The 17,456-nt window shown below is 38.4% G+C and overlaps 1 protein-coding gene across 1 annotated transcript; it reads left to right on the forward strand.

Moving 5' to 3' along the window:
* The first annotated feature begins 270 nt into the window (after nt 1–270).
* On the forward strand, nt 271–5,217 carry cela1.6 (chymotrypsin like elastase family member 1, tandem duplicate 6). Its single transcript, XM_060858423.1, has 8 exons — nt 271–410; nt 694–791; nt 920–1,020; nt 2,170–2,295; nt 3,294–3,430; nt 4,280–4,422; nt 4,583–4,732; nt 5,102–5,217. The coding sequence occupies exons 1-8, from the start codon at nt 371–373 to the stop codon at nt 5,111–5,113; spliced, it is 807 nt and encodes a 268-aa protein (XP_060714406.1). The 5' UTR covers nt 271–370; the 3' UTR covers nt 5,114–5,217.
* Nucleotides 5,218–17,456: the final 12,239 nt, after the last annotated feature.

Raw genomic sequence — 17,456 nt, forward strand, 5'->3', positions numbered from 1 at the left:
CAAAGCACTTCTGAGTGAGTCTCTGGATATTATGCTTAAAGCATAAATAAAAGAATTTACATTTAAATAATAATAAATTATGGGTTCAGATGTAGTTGAAGGTTTAGTCTACAATTTTGTGTACAGTTAGAGCCTGTTAATCCATTTCACTCTGAAACACTGTTCAGTTTTATTCCAGGAGGAAAATCTTTCAGGGGTTATCACCCTCAGCATGGCAGGAAAATAACCTTGGTGACTCTGATAACTGTGAGATTGTGTGCACCTGTGGTGGAAAACTTAAGGCGGTAATAGATCACTCCTCTCTATATGATGGTATATAAAGCAGTAGCATAAAAATACTGAAGTATTTGAGTTCAGACTAACTGCAGTCATGCTGAGATTCTTTTTGCTGAGCGTCGTGGTGGCCCTGGGTAAGTCATATATCTTAAACAAAACTATAAAATTAGAATCATTCAGCAAAAAAATAACAAAATTTAATGAATGTGACCTTAAGATTAATAGTTTTTCTTAAGGTTGTACTACTGTTCCTGAATCATAAGTAGAATGCACTTCACTGGAAGTGTAGAAAGGGCTACTAAGTAATTAAAGTAACTGTGTGTTTGTGTTTATCTCTCTGTGTGTGTGTGTGTGTGTGTGTGTGTGTGTGTGTGTGTGTGTGTGTGTGTGTGTGTGTGTGTGTGTGTGTTGGTGTAGCTCTGGCCGAAGAGAGGCCTGAACCCAGGTACCTGGAGAATGTAGGCCAAAGAGTTGTGGGTGGAGAGGTGGCCAGGCCTAACTCATGGCGCTGGCAGGTAAATTATTGTTTGTGTGTTAGGATTCATGGATTTATTGTTCCTGTCATTGTTTCTCATTCAATTGTCATCAGTTAAATTCATCACTATAATTTAACCCAACATTCGTTCTGGTTGTCTCTCTGTAGATCTCACTACAATATTTGTCTGGCAGTTCTTACTACCACACCTGTGGTGGAACTCTGATCAGAACTCGATGGGTTATGACTGCTGCTCACTGTGTTGACACGTGAGTAATAAACTACTACAGAACACGGTCTAACATGAGTTCTTATGGACATCAGCCTTAAGAAATTTTGATCTAGATTTAAATCCCTAATTAACAAGCCAACAGTCATAATTACAAGGAGAAATTCCCTATTATGACAGAAGGAAGTAACCTCAAGTGAAGACCATCTTCTTCTGAGTGACACCAGATAGTGGGATTATAAATCATTACAGTATTCAGGTCTATAAAAGTAACGTTCTATGTCTATTGAAGGATGTTCAAAATGCACAGGAGACCTGAAATGAGAAGAGGACAGTCTTTATGATAGCAGGTGTTTTTTTAATCATCGAAGGAAATCTTTTTACAAGAAGTCAGTGTAACACTGATAAAGTATGGGTAATATGGTCAAACTTTCTGGTTCTAATAGGGACAATGGCTATTGCATTCTTGAATACTGGAGCTAAGAATATTAGGTAATTATAAGCATGAGCATAAGCATTTTCTCAATTCCTGAAATTAAAAATGGCAATAGCAGTATTTTTTTTCTTGGCAGAATAGGCTATTCACTCTCTAATGTCCATTAGACATTACTCAATATTATTATGCTGGTACTGTATAGGTCACATCGTTTTGCTGGAACATTCAGCTGTTTGACAAATATCAGACAAAATGCAGTGGCCCTAGAACCAAGACTTGTTGAACATCCTACTTTTGAACATGAGAAATTACTATTAACAAATATAAGCTTTGCAAACCTAGAAGCACAATAGAGCAGGTTATTTTTCAGTCTGAAATAATATTGTGAATATTATGATTAGAAGTATGTAGTAGATCATTTTAATACTTTTATCTGTGCTGTTTCAGTATTGCAATGAGGCCTAAAGGGAAAATATACATATAACGTATAATAAAAATAAATTTAGCCAAAGAAATTTAATAGAAAGTAATGAACTAAAAAAAGGAATATTAGGTGCAATGAGCAAGAAAAATACTGTAAAACAAACGGGAGCATTAGGTTAGTAAGTAAGTGAAGTAATAATTTGTATATTAATGCTTAACCTTCAGTCAAGTACTGACATTTCTACTGACAGTTTACTATTCCTACTGATATTTAAACATCGAATATAAACTTATGATCAATATATATGTTTCTCGTATGTTTCTTTACAGGCAGAGAACATGGCGTGTTGTTCTGGGAGACCATGACATTTACAACCATGAAGGCACAGAGCAGTACATGAGTGTCAGCGCTGTCCACATTCACCCTCAATGGAACCGAAACAATGTTGCTGGAGGGTACAACATCACTAAAGCAAACATTTCACTCTCCATGAGATGAGCCCATTGTTGATACTAGCTGCAAATATTATCAGTCATTAACAGCCACAGTGTTTCATCATATTATTATGAGCATAATCAGAATCTAAATTACTGAACAGAACAAATAAGCTTCTGAATGTGACCCAGACCTAAAGCATTTCTGAATTTGAATTCTAAAGTGAAAATACATTCAATTTGAATTCTAGAGCTAAAGGAATTTTGCTTCTGAATCAGGGAGTTAAGGAGTATTTGTTCGACTGAGTTTTCCTCCTCTGGCTAAAGAAAAGTGTAAAATTATCTATACTTAGAAACAAGGAGGCCTTGGAGGCTCATCTTTTCAGATATATCCTTCTATCCCCCTGCTGATTTCCTATTTGCAAGTTTACTTCAGTTTTATTTAATAAACAGCTGACAATGTTGGCAATCTGACAAGTGGTATCCCAATTGCCTTCTGCTGTGTTATCTGAGAACATTATAGCCAGGATCACCAGTGCACTAATGGTACTGCACCGACTGTAATGATCACCAGTACATTAATGGTACTGCACCGAGTCTCCATAAATATGTAGTTTTCATCCCTATCTTTCCCTTATTGTGGGATGCACTGCATATATTTTGCTTGTAGTCACCTACGCTTTAAATGAAAGGCTTTTTATAGGTGACATGATTAGCCATTGTTTCACCTGTATGTCATTAAATCAACATCCGCTGACCTTGACAACTAAGTTGCTCACTTCAACAAGCTCATTCTGGAATCATGCTTCAATCTTTTGTCATTGTATTTCAGATAGACATCAATTTCCTTGACCAGACTTGCCTATAGAATAGAAACAATTTGCCATGGAGAAAGACTGAATATACCTGATTATGAATTTTTGTTGTTGCAAAGTCATTATGGTTTTTTTTATCAGATACAAAAGATTAATTATATCATGATTATACTATGTTCTGTCTATTTCCTTCCCTGTTCTCAGGTATGACATCGCTCTGCTGCGTTTGTCATCTGATGCCTCCCTGAACTCCTATGTGCAGCTGGCAACTCTGCCTCCCTCGGGTCAGGTCCTGCCCAACAACAACCCCTGTTACATCACAGGCTGGGGAAGGACTCAAAGTGAGTGAATGAATCACACACCACAAAACTATCATTTTAAAGCATTGTTGAATTTTTGAGTATGACTAGAAGGTATGTTAGTATTTCATAAACTAATTAAAAAGCTAAGTTTATATTAATGTGGTCTTTCAAAGATTTATGTTTTTTTAGTAACAACTAATCTACAGGGACTTTGCAGACACTCCACATAATCGAATATGTCTATTATTTTGCCTAATAAGTCTATCAGTGTCAAATAAGTCTATGTCTAACCACTAACGTCTAACGTGGTAAAGCTTTCATTAAGGAGATATTTATAGAATAAGTTTTGGGTAACAGCACTTTGTCAAAGTTAGCGAGTGTTTGGCCATGAGGTAGTCTTCAGTACAAAGGGATTTCTGTTTTCACACAAACTTGACAAGCTGCATATTTTAAAAATTAAGCTTGTGGGCGAATGAATGTTTTTAGCTAATATACCATAATATACTATATACTATGTTTTTTATAAGAATTAATTATAAATAGTTAAAAACCATGGTGTGTGATTCATTAAAAAGAGACATAAAGCAGAAATATGTTAGCAGAAATAATTTTTCCTCCAACATATGTTTTCTTAAAGGAAGGTAAGATTAGAGTTCAGCAATAGTACATGGTTTATATATTGGACTTTCAAGCCAAATACAAAGTGTATGACCTCAGATTTCTTCTCCTGTTCTTATTTTATACTGACTCTTATACTGAAAACTTTATTAGCTAGCAAATGGTGGGTTCATTTTTCATTAATTGGTCCAATATAATGGTTTGAAAATGTGCTAGACATTAGATTAGAATTTATCTTAGGTTAAATTTAATGGTTTGTCATCTCTCCAGCTGGCGGTCAGCTCTCTGCTAAGCTGAAACAGGCCTACATGCCTGTGGTGGACTATCAGACGTGTTCAAGCAGCAGCTGGTGGGGCAGCACGGTCAAGAGCTCCATGGTGTGCGCTGGAGGCTACAATGATTCCGGTTGCCAGGTCTGAGTTAAATTATGTTGTTGAAGGTCTTCTGTTGTCTGGGTCGATTTAAAATGTCTAAGTAGACAAAAAAGTAAAGTTTGACTTTCTACTAATACACAACAGGAGATAAAAACAAATGTGCATTACAGTAAATATAATAGTTCTTTCTTGACCACAGGGTGACTCTGGCGGCCCCCTGAACTGCCAAGTTAGTGGGCAGTATGTAGTCCATGGAGTTACCAGCTTTGTGTCATCTCAGGGATGCAATACGTATAGGAAACCCACCGTCTTTACTCGTGTCTCAGCCTACAGTAGCTGGATCAGTGGTGTAAGTAAACTTTTAGTGCTCCATACTGAGAATTCCCCAGTTCCCTTTCAAGCCGTGATACAGCTTCTCATTCCCTTACTCGGGGAACTGGGTTACATACATAAGATAAGATATTTTATTAATACTACTACAGTATGTAGTTGTTAAATATATACACATACATTTTGTAAAATAATGTTAACACATATCTTGATCATTTCTTTACTCTGTAAGATCATCAGTTCCGTTTCTGTCCACATAGACAGTCACAAAAACAGAACTAATTGAGTAACTAAGTTATTTAAGCAACATTTAACTGACATGACTCACTACTTGATCATTTTAATATGCTGTTGATGCTATTTTTCTTTAATACCTCATTAATTTTAGATTATTGGATAAACTGGATGGATACTTTGAAGCCTGAGTGACATCTGATACACATCACCTATGTTCACAAGCAACGGACTACTAAAATCCAATAAACTCTGTATCTGTTAAAGTTATCAATGAAATGGTTCTTATTTTTTGCAATCACACGGCCAAAATGTGCTGTAAGGAATTTCTCATCTGTCGCCTGGACAGGGTAACCCTCTTTCATCTGCCGCCTGGGCAGGATAACCTTAAATTCAGCCTCTCGTTCCTCTGCTCGATTTCTGTTATCCACAAGGCCTTGGGGAAGTCTCAATGAAACACACACACGTCAGTCTTTCAAAGAGAAGTTCCAAAGTTTATTAGGAAAAGCAGGAATATATAGTCGTACAAGAAGAGGGAGGGTGTAGTGGGTGTGTGTGTTGGTATGTGTGTGCATCTGTGTTTAGGTGACCTCTCAGTTACCCCAATAAAGACAGATCTTATAGGGATGCGAACCTATACTTCCCTTAGTTCCCATGGTTGGTAACATGGAATGATTATGTCAGGGCCATCTGTTTTAAGACTAATTAGGGAACAAGAGAATTAAGGGACAAGAGTGTGTTTGTGTGTGGGGGAGAATGTATATGTGTGTGAGAGAGAAAGAACAGTGTGCTCATTACAGACAGTCTGCAACATTATCAGAAAAGATTGCTTTATACAATTATTCTCACATGTGCATAATGCTTTACTACAATACATGCTTTAGCAAGGAAATTCAGGTGTTCAGCTGCTTATACTGATTCATATAAACAGAAACTATATGCAATATCTGTTGTCATTTACTAAATAATCCAAAAGCAAAAGCTACTCACTTAGACTGACCAGCTGTATGTATTTGTTTGTCATGTTCAACTCAAAATTTACCAAACACGTGTTAGTTAGATTTTTAAAAGTATTTGAAAAAGCAATAATGAAACAAGTCCCTTAAAAAAAAGTAAGAGGCAAACAGTATAAGAACGCTATAAGTAAATGCCATATTTGATTCTAGATCCTTTCATTTATTTCAACCCCTTTATAAATTTACTATGTAAACAATGTGTGGCAATCTTACTAATCTGTGTTCATTTCAGTTTCGCTGAAAATTTGAATCTAGCCATGCAAACATTTGGATCTGTACCTTCTAATGTTAGATTACTTACACCAAAAAAAAAAACAGATATCATTCAGTCCACATTGCAATTACTACAAGTCAAGCCAAGAAGCATTTATTGTCATTTTGACCATGTGTAGCCGATGCAGTACATGGATGAGTAAAATGAAACATTCCTCCAAGACTCTGGTGCTACATAAAGACACCGAGCTACATGAGAAAACCCAGAACAGAACAAAAAGCTAAAGGGTAAAATGAACCTATTCACATAAAGATTAAACTATCCACATTCATTTCTTTATGTGTTTAGCTATCTAAGGATATATGGTTTTGTTCGGAAGCTGAGAAAATGAACAGGTAATGAGTACAAGATATAAGAGGCAAAATGTAAGTGTGTAGATATAACACCTTATTCTCTACAGAAATGAGTTCGCTCTAAAATAACTACTCATTTATTACACAAGGATTAACTAGTAACAAGCTTAGATATAATATATCTAAGTAATCAAAATATCATCAGTATTTAATATGGATGAGTGGGGTGAAATCATATGTACTGAACATAGAACTGCATGAGCACAGAGAGAGGTGCTAACATAGTGATACCACATATAGACAAATAAAAAAACAAATAGCCCAATTAATAATAATAAAAAAAGCCTGTGTCAAAGGCAGTGTTAGGGGAAAGAGAAGGGCATAACCAAGGACAAGGTGAGAGGTTATATGATTAGATATGGGAATAATTTGAATGTTTTTCTTAAAATACTTTGCACTAAGAATCAGCAAGAATGCATCACAAGTCTACTCTGTCTTATTATTTATTTGTATGACTGTAATACCCTTAACATATGCCTCAAAGCTATTGACCTTGCCCGTTTGGAGCAATTCTAATTCCTAAGCAATATAATCAGTTTGATTTGCTGCTTACATTAACACAACCTATTATTGAGATATCACACTAATGAGAGTGTCAGATGGACTGACAGTCAGAGGCATAAAAACTAATTCATGATACTGTCAGAGATCCGGGGTGTCGTCCTGGATAAAAAGACCCAAATGCAGGGAAAACATAAAAGGGGTTTATTAGGAAAAAATAGCAAAGGGCAAAAAACACTAGGAGACTGGAAACACAAAACACAGGAACAACAAACAAAAAGACAACAAACCAAAAGACAACAAACCAAAAGACAACAAACCAAAAGACCAGGGGCCTGTTTCAGAAAGCGGGTTAAGTGAAAACCATAGTAACTTACTCTGTGAACCTAACCTGGTCGGGAGCAGGTTTTCTTCCGTAAACCCAGAGTTTCTTTCGGTCTCCTCCCCTTTTTAAAGCGGAAGCGACGTTTAAACACCTCATTCATTGTCCACATTTCAGTTACACAGAGAGCAGCAAAGGGAATAAAATGTCCTGTTATGGACGATCCTGTTGATGAAGAGGCTGTATTAATTCGTAGGGACTTACATTTACATCGGGAGAGGATTTTGAGGCCCAGAGTGGATTTTTTGTTATCCCTATGCATTTTTATTTGAGTGGTACCGTTTTTCTTTACAGTCAATAAGATACATCCATAATGTCATCCATCCTTACATCAGAACCATCAGCCATCTGTGCTCTTACATCCCAGCTGATGCTTTGTGTTGCCTTACGTTTCTGTGCAAATGGTAGTTTTGTGTAGAACATCGGGGATGCAGAACATATTAGAAAGGCTACTGTTTTCAGAGCGGTCAGGAAAGTGTGCCTCGCTCTTAAGGTTTCCTGATAAAATAAAATACTGTTCTTCCAGTTTCACCTCTGATATTATAACAGTTGGGAATTTACTCTAAAATAGTTCTTAATTACTAACTACAAATTACACCTTCAACAAGTCTAATTAGATTATTGTAATAATTACTATCTCTAGAAAGTATTGGTCTACTTACAGTACTAATTTGGTCTACTTACTTATTAATTACTTTCTAAATCCCAAATCAACCTGAACCCCTTGAACAATAAGGAGATATAAATAAATAAATAAATAAATAAATAAATAAATAAATAAACAATATACAATTGCATGAATTATCCTTGAATTGAACAAAGTGTGTAACTAGAGGGAGAAGTTTACATTAAAAATATACCTTTTAAAGGCATATAGAGTTTTATTTTATAAAGGTTTTTTTAAAATACATGTTAAAATTCTATATGCTTGCAGATTTTTTTTTGTCTGACGCTGTTGCCATGGTGAATTATTATATCTGCGCTCCATTGATAATGGCTTTTTACAGTTGTCAGTCAATTTAGAGCTGATGAAACTAAATCTTTTCAGCTGTTCTGTAACCGAAAACTCGGAATTTCCCATCTCAGGGTAAATCAACTCAGTGTTCAAGTTTAAACTCAGAGTTGGTTCAACCCCCTCTCTGAAACAGGCCCCAGGACTCAGCCAAAGCAGACGTATGACAACCGGTATAAATAGGGGTGACAATAATTGAAACACAAGGAACAGGTGTGCAAGGGTGGGAACGGACAAGGAAAGGGCTGGGCTAACACATGTCACACAAAAAAAAAAAAAAAAAAAAAAACCACACATGGCACAGAAACAAACTGCATAAATGTCCCCCTAGTGTCCAAAACAGGAAGGTCCAGGCCAATTTCTGACAGATACCCTTAATAAAGCAATTTTCCCAATGTCAGCAAGAATGTTTTCTTAAACTCTAAAAGTTAAACAAAAGTAAATCAATGAGTCATATAATAGTTCAGTAGATATTGCACAACCATTTTATTTTCCTGTTGACTTTTGCTGTCAAATGTGTTACTTTTTTTGCAAACTAAAGAGTGATTTTGAGCAGGTAATGTTATTAAACTGGTATGTATTGTATTGGCTATGGTTTAAACTGTAGAGAGCAAATTAAAAAAATATATTTTATTTATTCTATAACAAGTTGAGGCAATCTTGTTACCTTTTTAAAAGATTTTTTAAATTTAATGCACATTGTAAACCCTTACACCAAGTGCTCCCATATATATCATCAAACAAGGCTGACATATGCACAAAATTCTCGTTATATAAAAATTCTCATTATACAGTATAAAATTTAGTAAGGTAACAAGGTATGTGCTATGTGATATCAGGTATAGACTCTACTATAATAGAGGCTATAATAATCAGAAAAGGGTTTTTTCAATTATAAAATGCATGAACAAATATCGTGTATATAAATAAAAATAAACAAGAACTATTAGAGAGAATCCAGTGCCTCAGATTTGCGACGATGTCGGGGTGCTGAGGGTACTTTATCTCATTCGTTTGGGTTCTGCACTAAACCCGGTCTTGGCAAGATATATTTGCTCGGTATTCTGTGGCATAAAATCACGTTTTCCGACCTGAAATGGAATTATTGCAATATCACATGAAATTGCCGTTAATGCTGGGCATAATGGTGGCCAAGAGAATTAAAAATGACTTATAGTGGAAGTCTACTTCTCACTGATGTTTTCAGAGCTGGCTTGAGGAGACGTTGTCTGTCTTACATTTTGAGAAAATATGGTCTCTTAAACAATGTTCCAAAGTCTGTGGTCCCTTCCTCCAACATTTACATGACAGTGGAGTTTCAAGTTTTTGGTATATGTGTGATATTTGGGTTTTTATGTTAATTTTTATCCCCTTGTTTGTGATCTGACTTTTTCCTTTTTAATTTAGGTCATTTAAGTCATGTGGCCACCCCCTTTTATTTCTTCTTTATTTCAGTTTTTTTATTATTGAAAACTATTAGAGAGAAAGAACATTGTTTAAAAATGCCATATGCCTAATCAGAAAGAGCATTGCAGCCACAGTGGTATACTGTATATATCTCAGGTTTCCTCAAAAGCAATGCAGCCCAAAGACATTTATTAAATTCTAGAAATACGTTAAAAACGTTTCTCTGCTCTTTTAAATTTGTGCTTCTGAAACTATACATAATGAAACTGTTCATTAAATTGAAAAGTTACTTTGGCAGCTAAAATTGTTGCTCATATTGTGCCATTGGCCGGGTCATACAGTAGTTCTCAAAATTAGTAATAAATGTGATTTGCAGCATAAATGGGTTTTGCTATTGTTAGAAAGAGTTACTTTTTTCAAATGGTTTATATGGCTTGTTAATGGCTTGCATAATCACAGCCTAATCTGTCTTTCGTAGATGAGTAATGTTGTCGGAGCTGAACACACACCTCTGTCACATCGGCTTTATCAAAGCTATTAAAATAAAACTCTATAATGCACTCCTGGCCAAATAAATTGCGTTGTTTTTCAAACCCTACAGTCAATTATTAAAAAATAAGCAATTTTAATACAAGCATTAATGTAAAGTTTCTTTATATTTGATTAACCTAAAGACTGACTCACATGGAGGCCACTCGCTTCTGCTGAGCAGGGGTGCAAAGGCCCCTGGGCTACACCATTACCATGGGCCCATCCCTCCCCATGAACTATTTAAAATTGCTCTAATGTACGAATAAATTTTAATTGGCTACCTTTAAAAATATTTCCTCATTTTTCTTGCTGCAAAGTATTTGATGAGGTTGGTAAAATCTCATTTCTGGAGAATGTCGCTCTCCAGAGACATTAAAGTTAGATAACAGAACGCAGCCTGTTTTTCACCAAGGCCAGTTATGAAAGTGACCGTTCACTGGTGGCATTTGTTACAAAAATAAGAGCGATGTCTATGTTTGGAAATACAGACACTAACTTCCGTTGTTTTATTATCTTGATAAGCGTTCTTGCTGTGGTGTCGCTTTTCTTTTGTGTGATTGCTTTAAAATGTGAAAGTTCATCCACTAATCAGTTTACAAATCTCTGCAGTATTTATTTTGCAGTTTCACTGCAGACAATCAGAGCTCTTCTGGAGTCAGGGACAGAATGTTATTTAAAAAGCCAAAATGCTGGTTTACAATGTCTTGTGAACAGAATCAGCGGTCTGTCTGACCAGTCTGTCAATCACCAGTATAAAACGCTTGAAGAAAACAGATCTCGGCCTGAAATGTAGTGGTCCGGCTCTGTGGATTCATCACGTACAGGACACGTTTTAGATCCCTGCAGGCTGTCACTCTGTCTAGCGTCCTCTAAAAGCTGATTAGCACAAGTTGTTGCAGAGGTGTTGGCGTCTGTAGACTTTTAATATCCTGTTTGTTCTATCAACAGAGGGGTCAAGTGGATTTTTCTCTGCGCCCAGCTCTCGTGCTTCTTGTAATCCACCATCTTTCACATTATATGGTTGTATGCAGTAACTGCTTACTGGTTGACAGAAGGATGCGCCCATTATCTAATAAACACCAATTACGCAACTAACACACCTCCGTAAATAAAGAAATTCTGATTTTATTTACGGGGGCACGGTGGCTTAGTGGTTAGCACGTTCGCCTCACACCTCCAGGGTTGGGGGTTCGATTCCCGTCTCCGCCTTGTGTGTATGGAGTTTGCATGTTCTCCCCGTGCCTCGGGGGTTTCCTCCTGGTACTCCGGTTTCCTCCCCGGTCCAAAGACATGCATGGTAGGTTGATTGGCATCTGTGTGTGTGTGTGTGTGTGTGTGTGTGTGTGTGTGTGTGTGTGCCCTGCGATGGGTCGGCACTCCGTCCAGGGTGTATCCTGCCTTGATGCCCGATGACGCCCGAGGCTCCCTGTGACCCAAGAATAGTTCAGATAAGCGGTAGAAAAGGAATGAATGAATGAATGAATGAATGATTTTATTTACATATTTTTTTATTTATAAGTGTATTATTATTATCTGTAAAAAATATTTACATATGTAAATTTTTTTTACAGATAATAATATATATTATATATATATATATATGTGTGTGTGTGTATATATTTTACATATATATATATATATATATATATATATATATATATATATATATATGTAAAAAAAAATAAAAAAAATTTACATATATAAATATGTAAATATATTTAAATGGTTAATAAAAAAATATTAAATCAAATAAATAAATTAACTACCCAGTGCAGTTCTCTGGGCTTCAACTTGTGTAAGCCCGTGCATTAATGCGCCCCTGCTGCTGAGGATGGCCCCACATGGAAAACCTGGTTGCATGTTAAACGTGATGACATTATGAGGTTGCTGCAAGACGTTGCTGCAAGACGTAACAGATGGATCATCCAATCAGCAGAAAGACTTTCATTCGCAAACTATACCTACCTGGTTTGTCTGAAATGTCATTGTGTTTTCTGGTTTGTTATATTTTTGAATTTTCTATTTTGTTTTCTGAATAATTATGTTGGCTTTGTAGAAGCCAACATTCTGTTTTCCTATTTAAGCTTAGACAAAAATTTATCAAGAGTAACTCCTCCTAGAGCTTTCGAGCCACATGCACCAAATTTGGATATGTTGTAGACCCCGGTCTGAAGTTTGTTGCTATTACTTTTCTAAGCGATCCGAGTACCGGTACCTCCGGTACCGTGTCTCAAACTGGCCTTTTTTCCCATAGACTCCCATTATAAACTTTGGAGGTTTATAACTCGGCAAGCTTTTGAACTATCTACACCAAACTCGGCCAGCTCCTTTAGGGTGATACTCTGAACAAAGTTTTAAACTGGAGTACCGACTGGCCTTTCGGTTGTGCCGCAGCCCCGCCCCCAAAATATGCAAAATCAAAAAACTTTTTACAACATGGACATGTGACATATCAAAACACTCACAACAATGATGGGAACTTCCTCACAGGTATTCTGATGCCGTAAAATGCTCATCTCCACTTACCTCAAAATGTTTTGGCACCCTAGCTTTCTGTTTACTTGCTTCCAAAAGTAACACTGACCCTTATGTCCACTCGCCTCCAAAAAGCACTGGCCTTTGCGAATAATTGCATCGTCAAAGCCAACATCAAAGTTTGTCGTGACGAACTTTACAAATCTAGTTTGTTTTGTTTTCTGATTTGTTCCTTTGTTTTCTGATTTGTTATTTTGTTTCCGGTTTGTTATTTAGTTTTTCCCTGTGCTAACACTCAAATACCATTGGCTCCTCTAAGCTGAACGAGGTTCTGGAAACAAAGCCCTGTGATATAAAGCAAGGGAAGAACCAAAGGAATATACCAAGAAAATGCTGAGCTACATCGGCAGGTATACTGTGCAGAAAGCAAAGCAAAGCAATAGCAGCATGGTTCTGCAGGATGTTTTAGCTGACACAGGAGTGGTAAAGAACTTCTTTAACTGTGCCTGCTTCCAACAGTGCTGATATTTACCTGATATCACTCTGCTTCTCTGTGTTGCCACATAAAATTCCAATTCTATCAATAGTTTGTGACACTGAAACCCTTACTAACCTTGAATGGCAACACGCAACACTTTACCCATTTGTGGCTTCTTTGGGAACTAGTTTTGTGGACAGAGAAAAAATAAACAACATATTCGGTCATATTCTGTCTGACTTTATAGTAATTACTCAGAGCTGTTGAATAAAATGGTTATTGCACAAGCAATAGTTCTGCTGTACTACTGTCCAGCCTGCGGCCTCATGCCTATGGCCAAATAACAGCCATGCTGAAGTTCAGCACTCTTGCTTATGCAATATTGCTTAAATATGGTGCAATTACAGAGCCTGTGAATTAACTTCTTTGCCAACAATGACATCACTCAGTCAGACATACAGAAACTTTCTCACAGTTTGTCCCAGTCAACAAGCTAATCGACAGATGTTATATCTAGCATTCAATAGAACAATGTTTTGAATATTGTAAATGTAATGTGAAGTAACTGTATACAGTACGTTTTTCATTTGAACAGTAGAAGGAAAAGGTGACAGTGAAATGTTTGCATTCAAGGACAATGGAAAGAATCAGAAAATGCATTAATTTTAGGATATGATCATAGATCAGATCTATGAGAAAAGATCAGACATCTTTTGCATGCGTGTCTGTCCCCAACCTTTAGTATTTCATTGAAAACTGTATTCTGACAGGCTCTCAGCATTTCCATGTCACATAGACATATGTTCATCCACTGGCTTCCATGAATGAGATTTTAATAGCAATATATCATGTCACAGGATTCATTTTATCAAGTTTAGGTGATTTGTGGCAACATGCTTAGTAACAGCAAACAAGTTCTTGTATGTTTGGTGCAGGTAAAGCTGCATCTGCAGGTATTTATCTATCAAGTGAGTCAAACTTCTTTCTCTTGGAAATTTTCCAATAATTTTTGAAATATACCAAAATACCAAACTCATACCAATCCAAGATCTGAAAATGCCAGAATTTTAATCTTTAAACTATAAGGTATGAAGAGTTGAAGCACTTCATTTTGGGGTTTTGTGATGCAAATTGGTTTGTGGTTTATTGCTTAGCTATTCTTATGTAAATGATTAAGTTGTTGGATTTTGCACCTGGTTCGTAATATCAGCCTCATATGACATATCTGTCACAATTAAATTACTATGAGCTATACTTACATTATATATTCGAAAAACAGAAGTCTATATAAGTCTATATATGAATGCTTGACTATTACATTGATTTCTACTGTTAAATGCAGTAACTAGCCTTTTTCCGAAATAGATTCTTCTTTTGGCTTAAAAATAACTAAGGTCTTATTCATGCCTTTGCTGTGTCTATCTGCTCATGCTCACAAACCCTGAATTTGTATGTGCAGCTGCCCGCTCGGCTCGCCTAAGGTCAGGTCATGCCCAACAACAACCCCTGCTACATCACCAGCTGAGCCAGAGCACAGAGAAAGTAAGAGCCAAAGACATCTGGCGTCCAGACACCTTTATGTCCTACTTTAAGAACCTCGGCACTTCATGCTTAGAAGGAAGATGGCTGTTTTTAAGTATTTCGTTTCATTTATATCAAAATGGGCACATTTCATTCTTATTCTCCAGAATGTTCTCTAGAAAAACACTAACAATGATTTTGCCAAAATGAATCTTTATGAGCTCATTAAAATATTACTAAAGTTTGTAGATTTAACTGTTCACACACATATCTGTCATAAAGATGCCCAAACATACAAAAGTCCTTTGGCATTATGTGAGACATAATTACTAGCACTGTGTCTGATTAAAACTAGCAGCTGAGGAAGACAATCATCTGACAATCACACAGAAATATCATACTATACTACAAATATAGTCTCAATAATGAAATTCACTTCACTGATAGAATATCATAAATATATTGTATCCTGTTATGCTGATAGTTGTTTCGGTTTCTGTTGCAGACAGTGTCCGAGCTGAAGAAAGTACAGTACCTTAAAGGGGCAAACTTAGGGTCGGTTTATATAGCGTCTGACAACAATTGAAACATTATAATAAAAATGTCATATTAGTTCTCAGATTTATTACTGATATATCGATTGTTTTTGTCATAAAGCGTGAAACCGGTTAGATCCAAGAGCAGGTTTATTTGCAAAATCCAAAAACAGGCAAGGTTCAAAACACCAGGCAAACAGCAACAACAAAGGAAATCCAAAAGCAGTAGTCGATAATCCAGGCGTAGGTCAGGGCAGGTAGCAAACAATCACAAATACGAAAAACAGGCAGGGTCAGAAACGAGGCAATAAACAGAACAGAGAAATACGCTCGGTATGCAGACAGGCTAACAATACTTCGCGTCATACGAGAGTTCTGAGTGAGCTTAAATAGACCAGATGATTACAAACAGGAACCAGGTGTGCTGAGTAGGTGGTGCAATGGATAGTGGGAATTAGAGTCCTGATGGTAAAGTGCAGCAAATCCTCTGCAGGCCAGCAGAGGGAGCCCTCATGGCTCTCATAACAGAGCCCCCCCAGGAGTGGATTCCAGACACTCCGACGTAGATCCGGAGGGTGGTGGAGTGGAGGCGGAACAGGGGGCGGGAAGGTGGGCCAGGTCCATGTGGCTGCAGAGGGCAGGGCAGAGCTGGCGAAGCTGAAGGCCAGGGCGGAGCCGGCAGAGCTGAAGGCCAGGGTGGTGCCACATGCGGCGCCAGTGACCAGAGCAGGACTGGAGGCCAGGGTGGTGCCGCAGGCAGAGCCAGCGACCAGAGCAGGACTGGAGGCCAGGGTGGTGCCACAGGCAGAGCCAGCGACCAGAGCAGGACTGGAGGCCAGGGTGGTGCCGCAGGCAGAGCCAGCGACCAGAGCAGGACTGGAGGCCAGGGTGGTGCCGCAGGCAGAGCCAGCGACCAGAGCAGGACTGGAGGCCAGGGTGGTGCCGCAGGCAGAGCCAGCGACCAGAGCAGGACTGGAGGCCAGGGTGGTGCCGCAGGCAGAGCCAGCGACCAGAGCAGGACTGGAGGCCAGGGTGGTGCCGCAGGCAGAGCCAGCGACCAGAGCAGGACTGGAGGCCATGGTGGTGCCGCAGGCAGAGCCAGCGACCAGAGCAGGACTGGAGGTGTTCCAATCCTGTAAACAGGGACAGGAGGTAGAGGGGCTGGCAAAGCCAGTGAAATAAAACACAGGACAGGTAACACAGGCAAATTGGTTGGTTTAGGCCAGGCAGAGAGCTCAGGGAACCCAGAAACGACCATCTTGGGCCAGGCAGAGAGTTCATCGTTGGCCATCTTAGATGAAGCAAATAGTTCAGGGTCGACTGTTTTTGATGAGACCTTGAGACCTTGGAAGTCGTGCATGGTTAGTGACCCAGGTTCGAACCTTCCAGCCGTGACTAAGTGTTCGGGGGACTCTGATTCATGAGAGTGTGGGATTTCCTGTGAAGCAGAAGAACAAAAGGTGGACCCTGCATGGCTCAAAGGTGATGCGGACATAGAGGATAAGGTTGATTCAGGAGCTCCAATTGCTACAGATGATTCAGTTGATTCATTAGCTCCAGCATGTTCAGGTGCTTCATTTACTCCAGCAGGTTTAGGTGATTCAGCAGATTCAGGTGCTTCAGACGGTTCAAATGGTTCGGTTCATTCAGGTGCTCCAGCAGGTTCAGGTGATTCATTTGCTCCAGCAGGTTCAGGTGATTCATTCACTCCAGCCGGTTCAGGTGCTCCAGCTGGTTCAGGTGCTCCAGCCGGTTCAGGTGCTCCAGCCGGTTCAGGTGATTCATTCACTCCAGCCGGTTCAGGTGCTTCAGCAGATTCAGGTGCTTTAGCAGATTCAAATGGTTCGGTCGGTTCAGGTGCTCCAGCAGGTTTAGGTGATTCATTTATTCCAGCAGATTCAGGTACTTCAGAAGGTTCAGGTGCTTCAGCAGGTTCAGGTGCTTCATTTGCTCCAGCTGGTTCATTTGCTCCAGCTGGTTCAGGTGATTCATTTACTCCAGCTGGTTCGTTTGCTCCAGCCAG

Source organism: Tachysurus vachellii, chromosome 22, assembly GCF_030014155.1.
Source record: "Tachysurus vachellii isolate PV-2020 chromosome 22, HZAU_Pvac_v1, whole genome shotgun sequence".
NCBI classification, from domain to species: domain Eukaryota; kingdom Metazoa; phylum Chordata; class Actinopteri; order Siluriformes; family Bagridae; genus Tachysurus; species Tachysurus vachellii.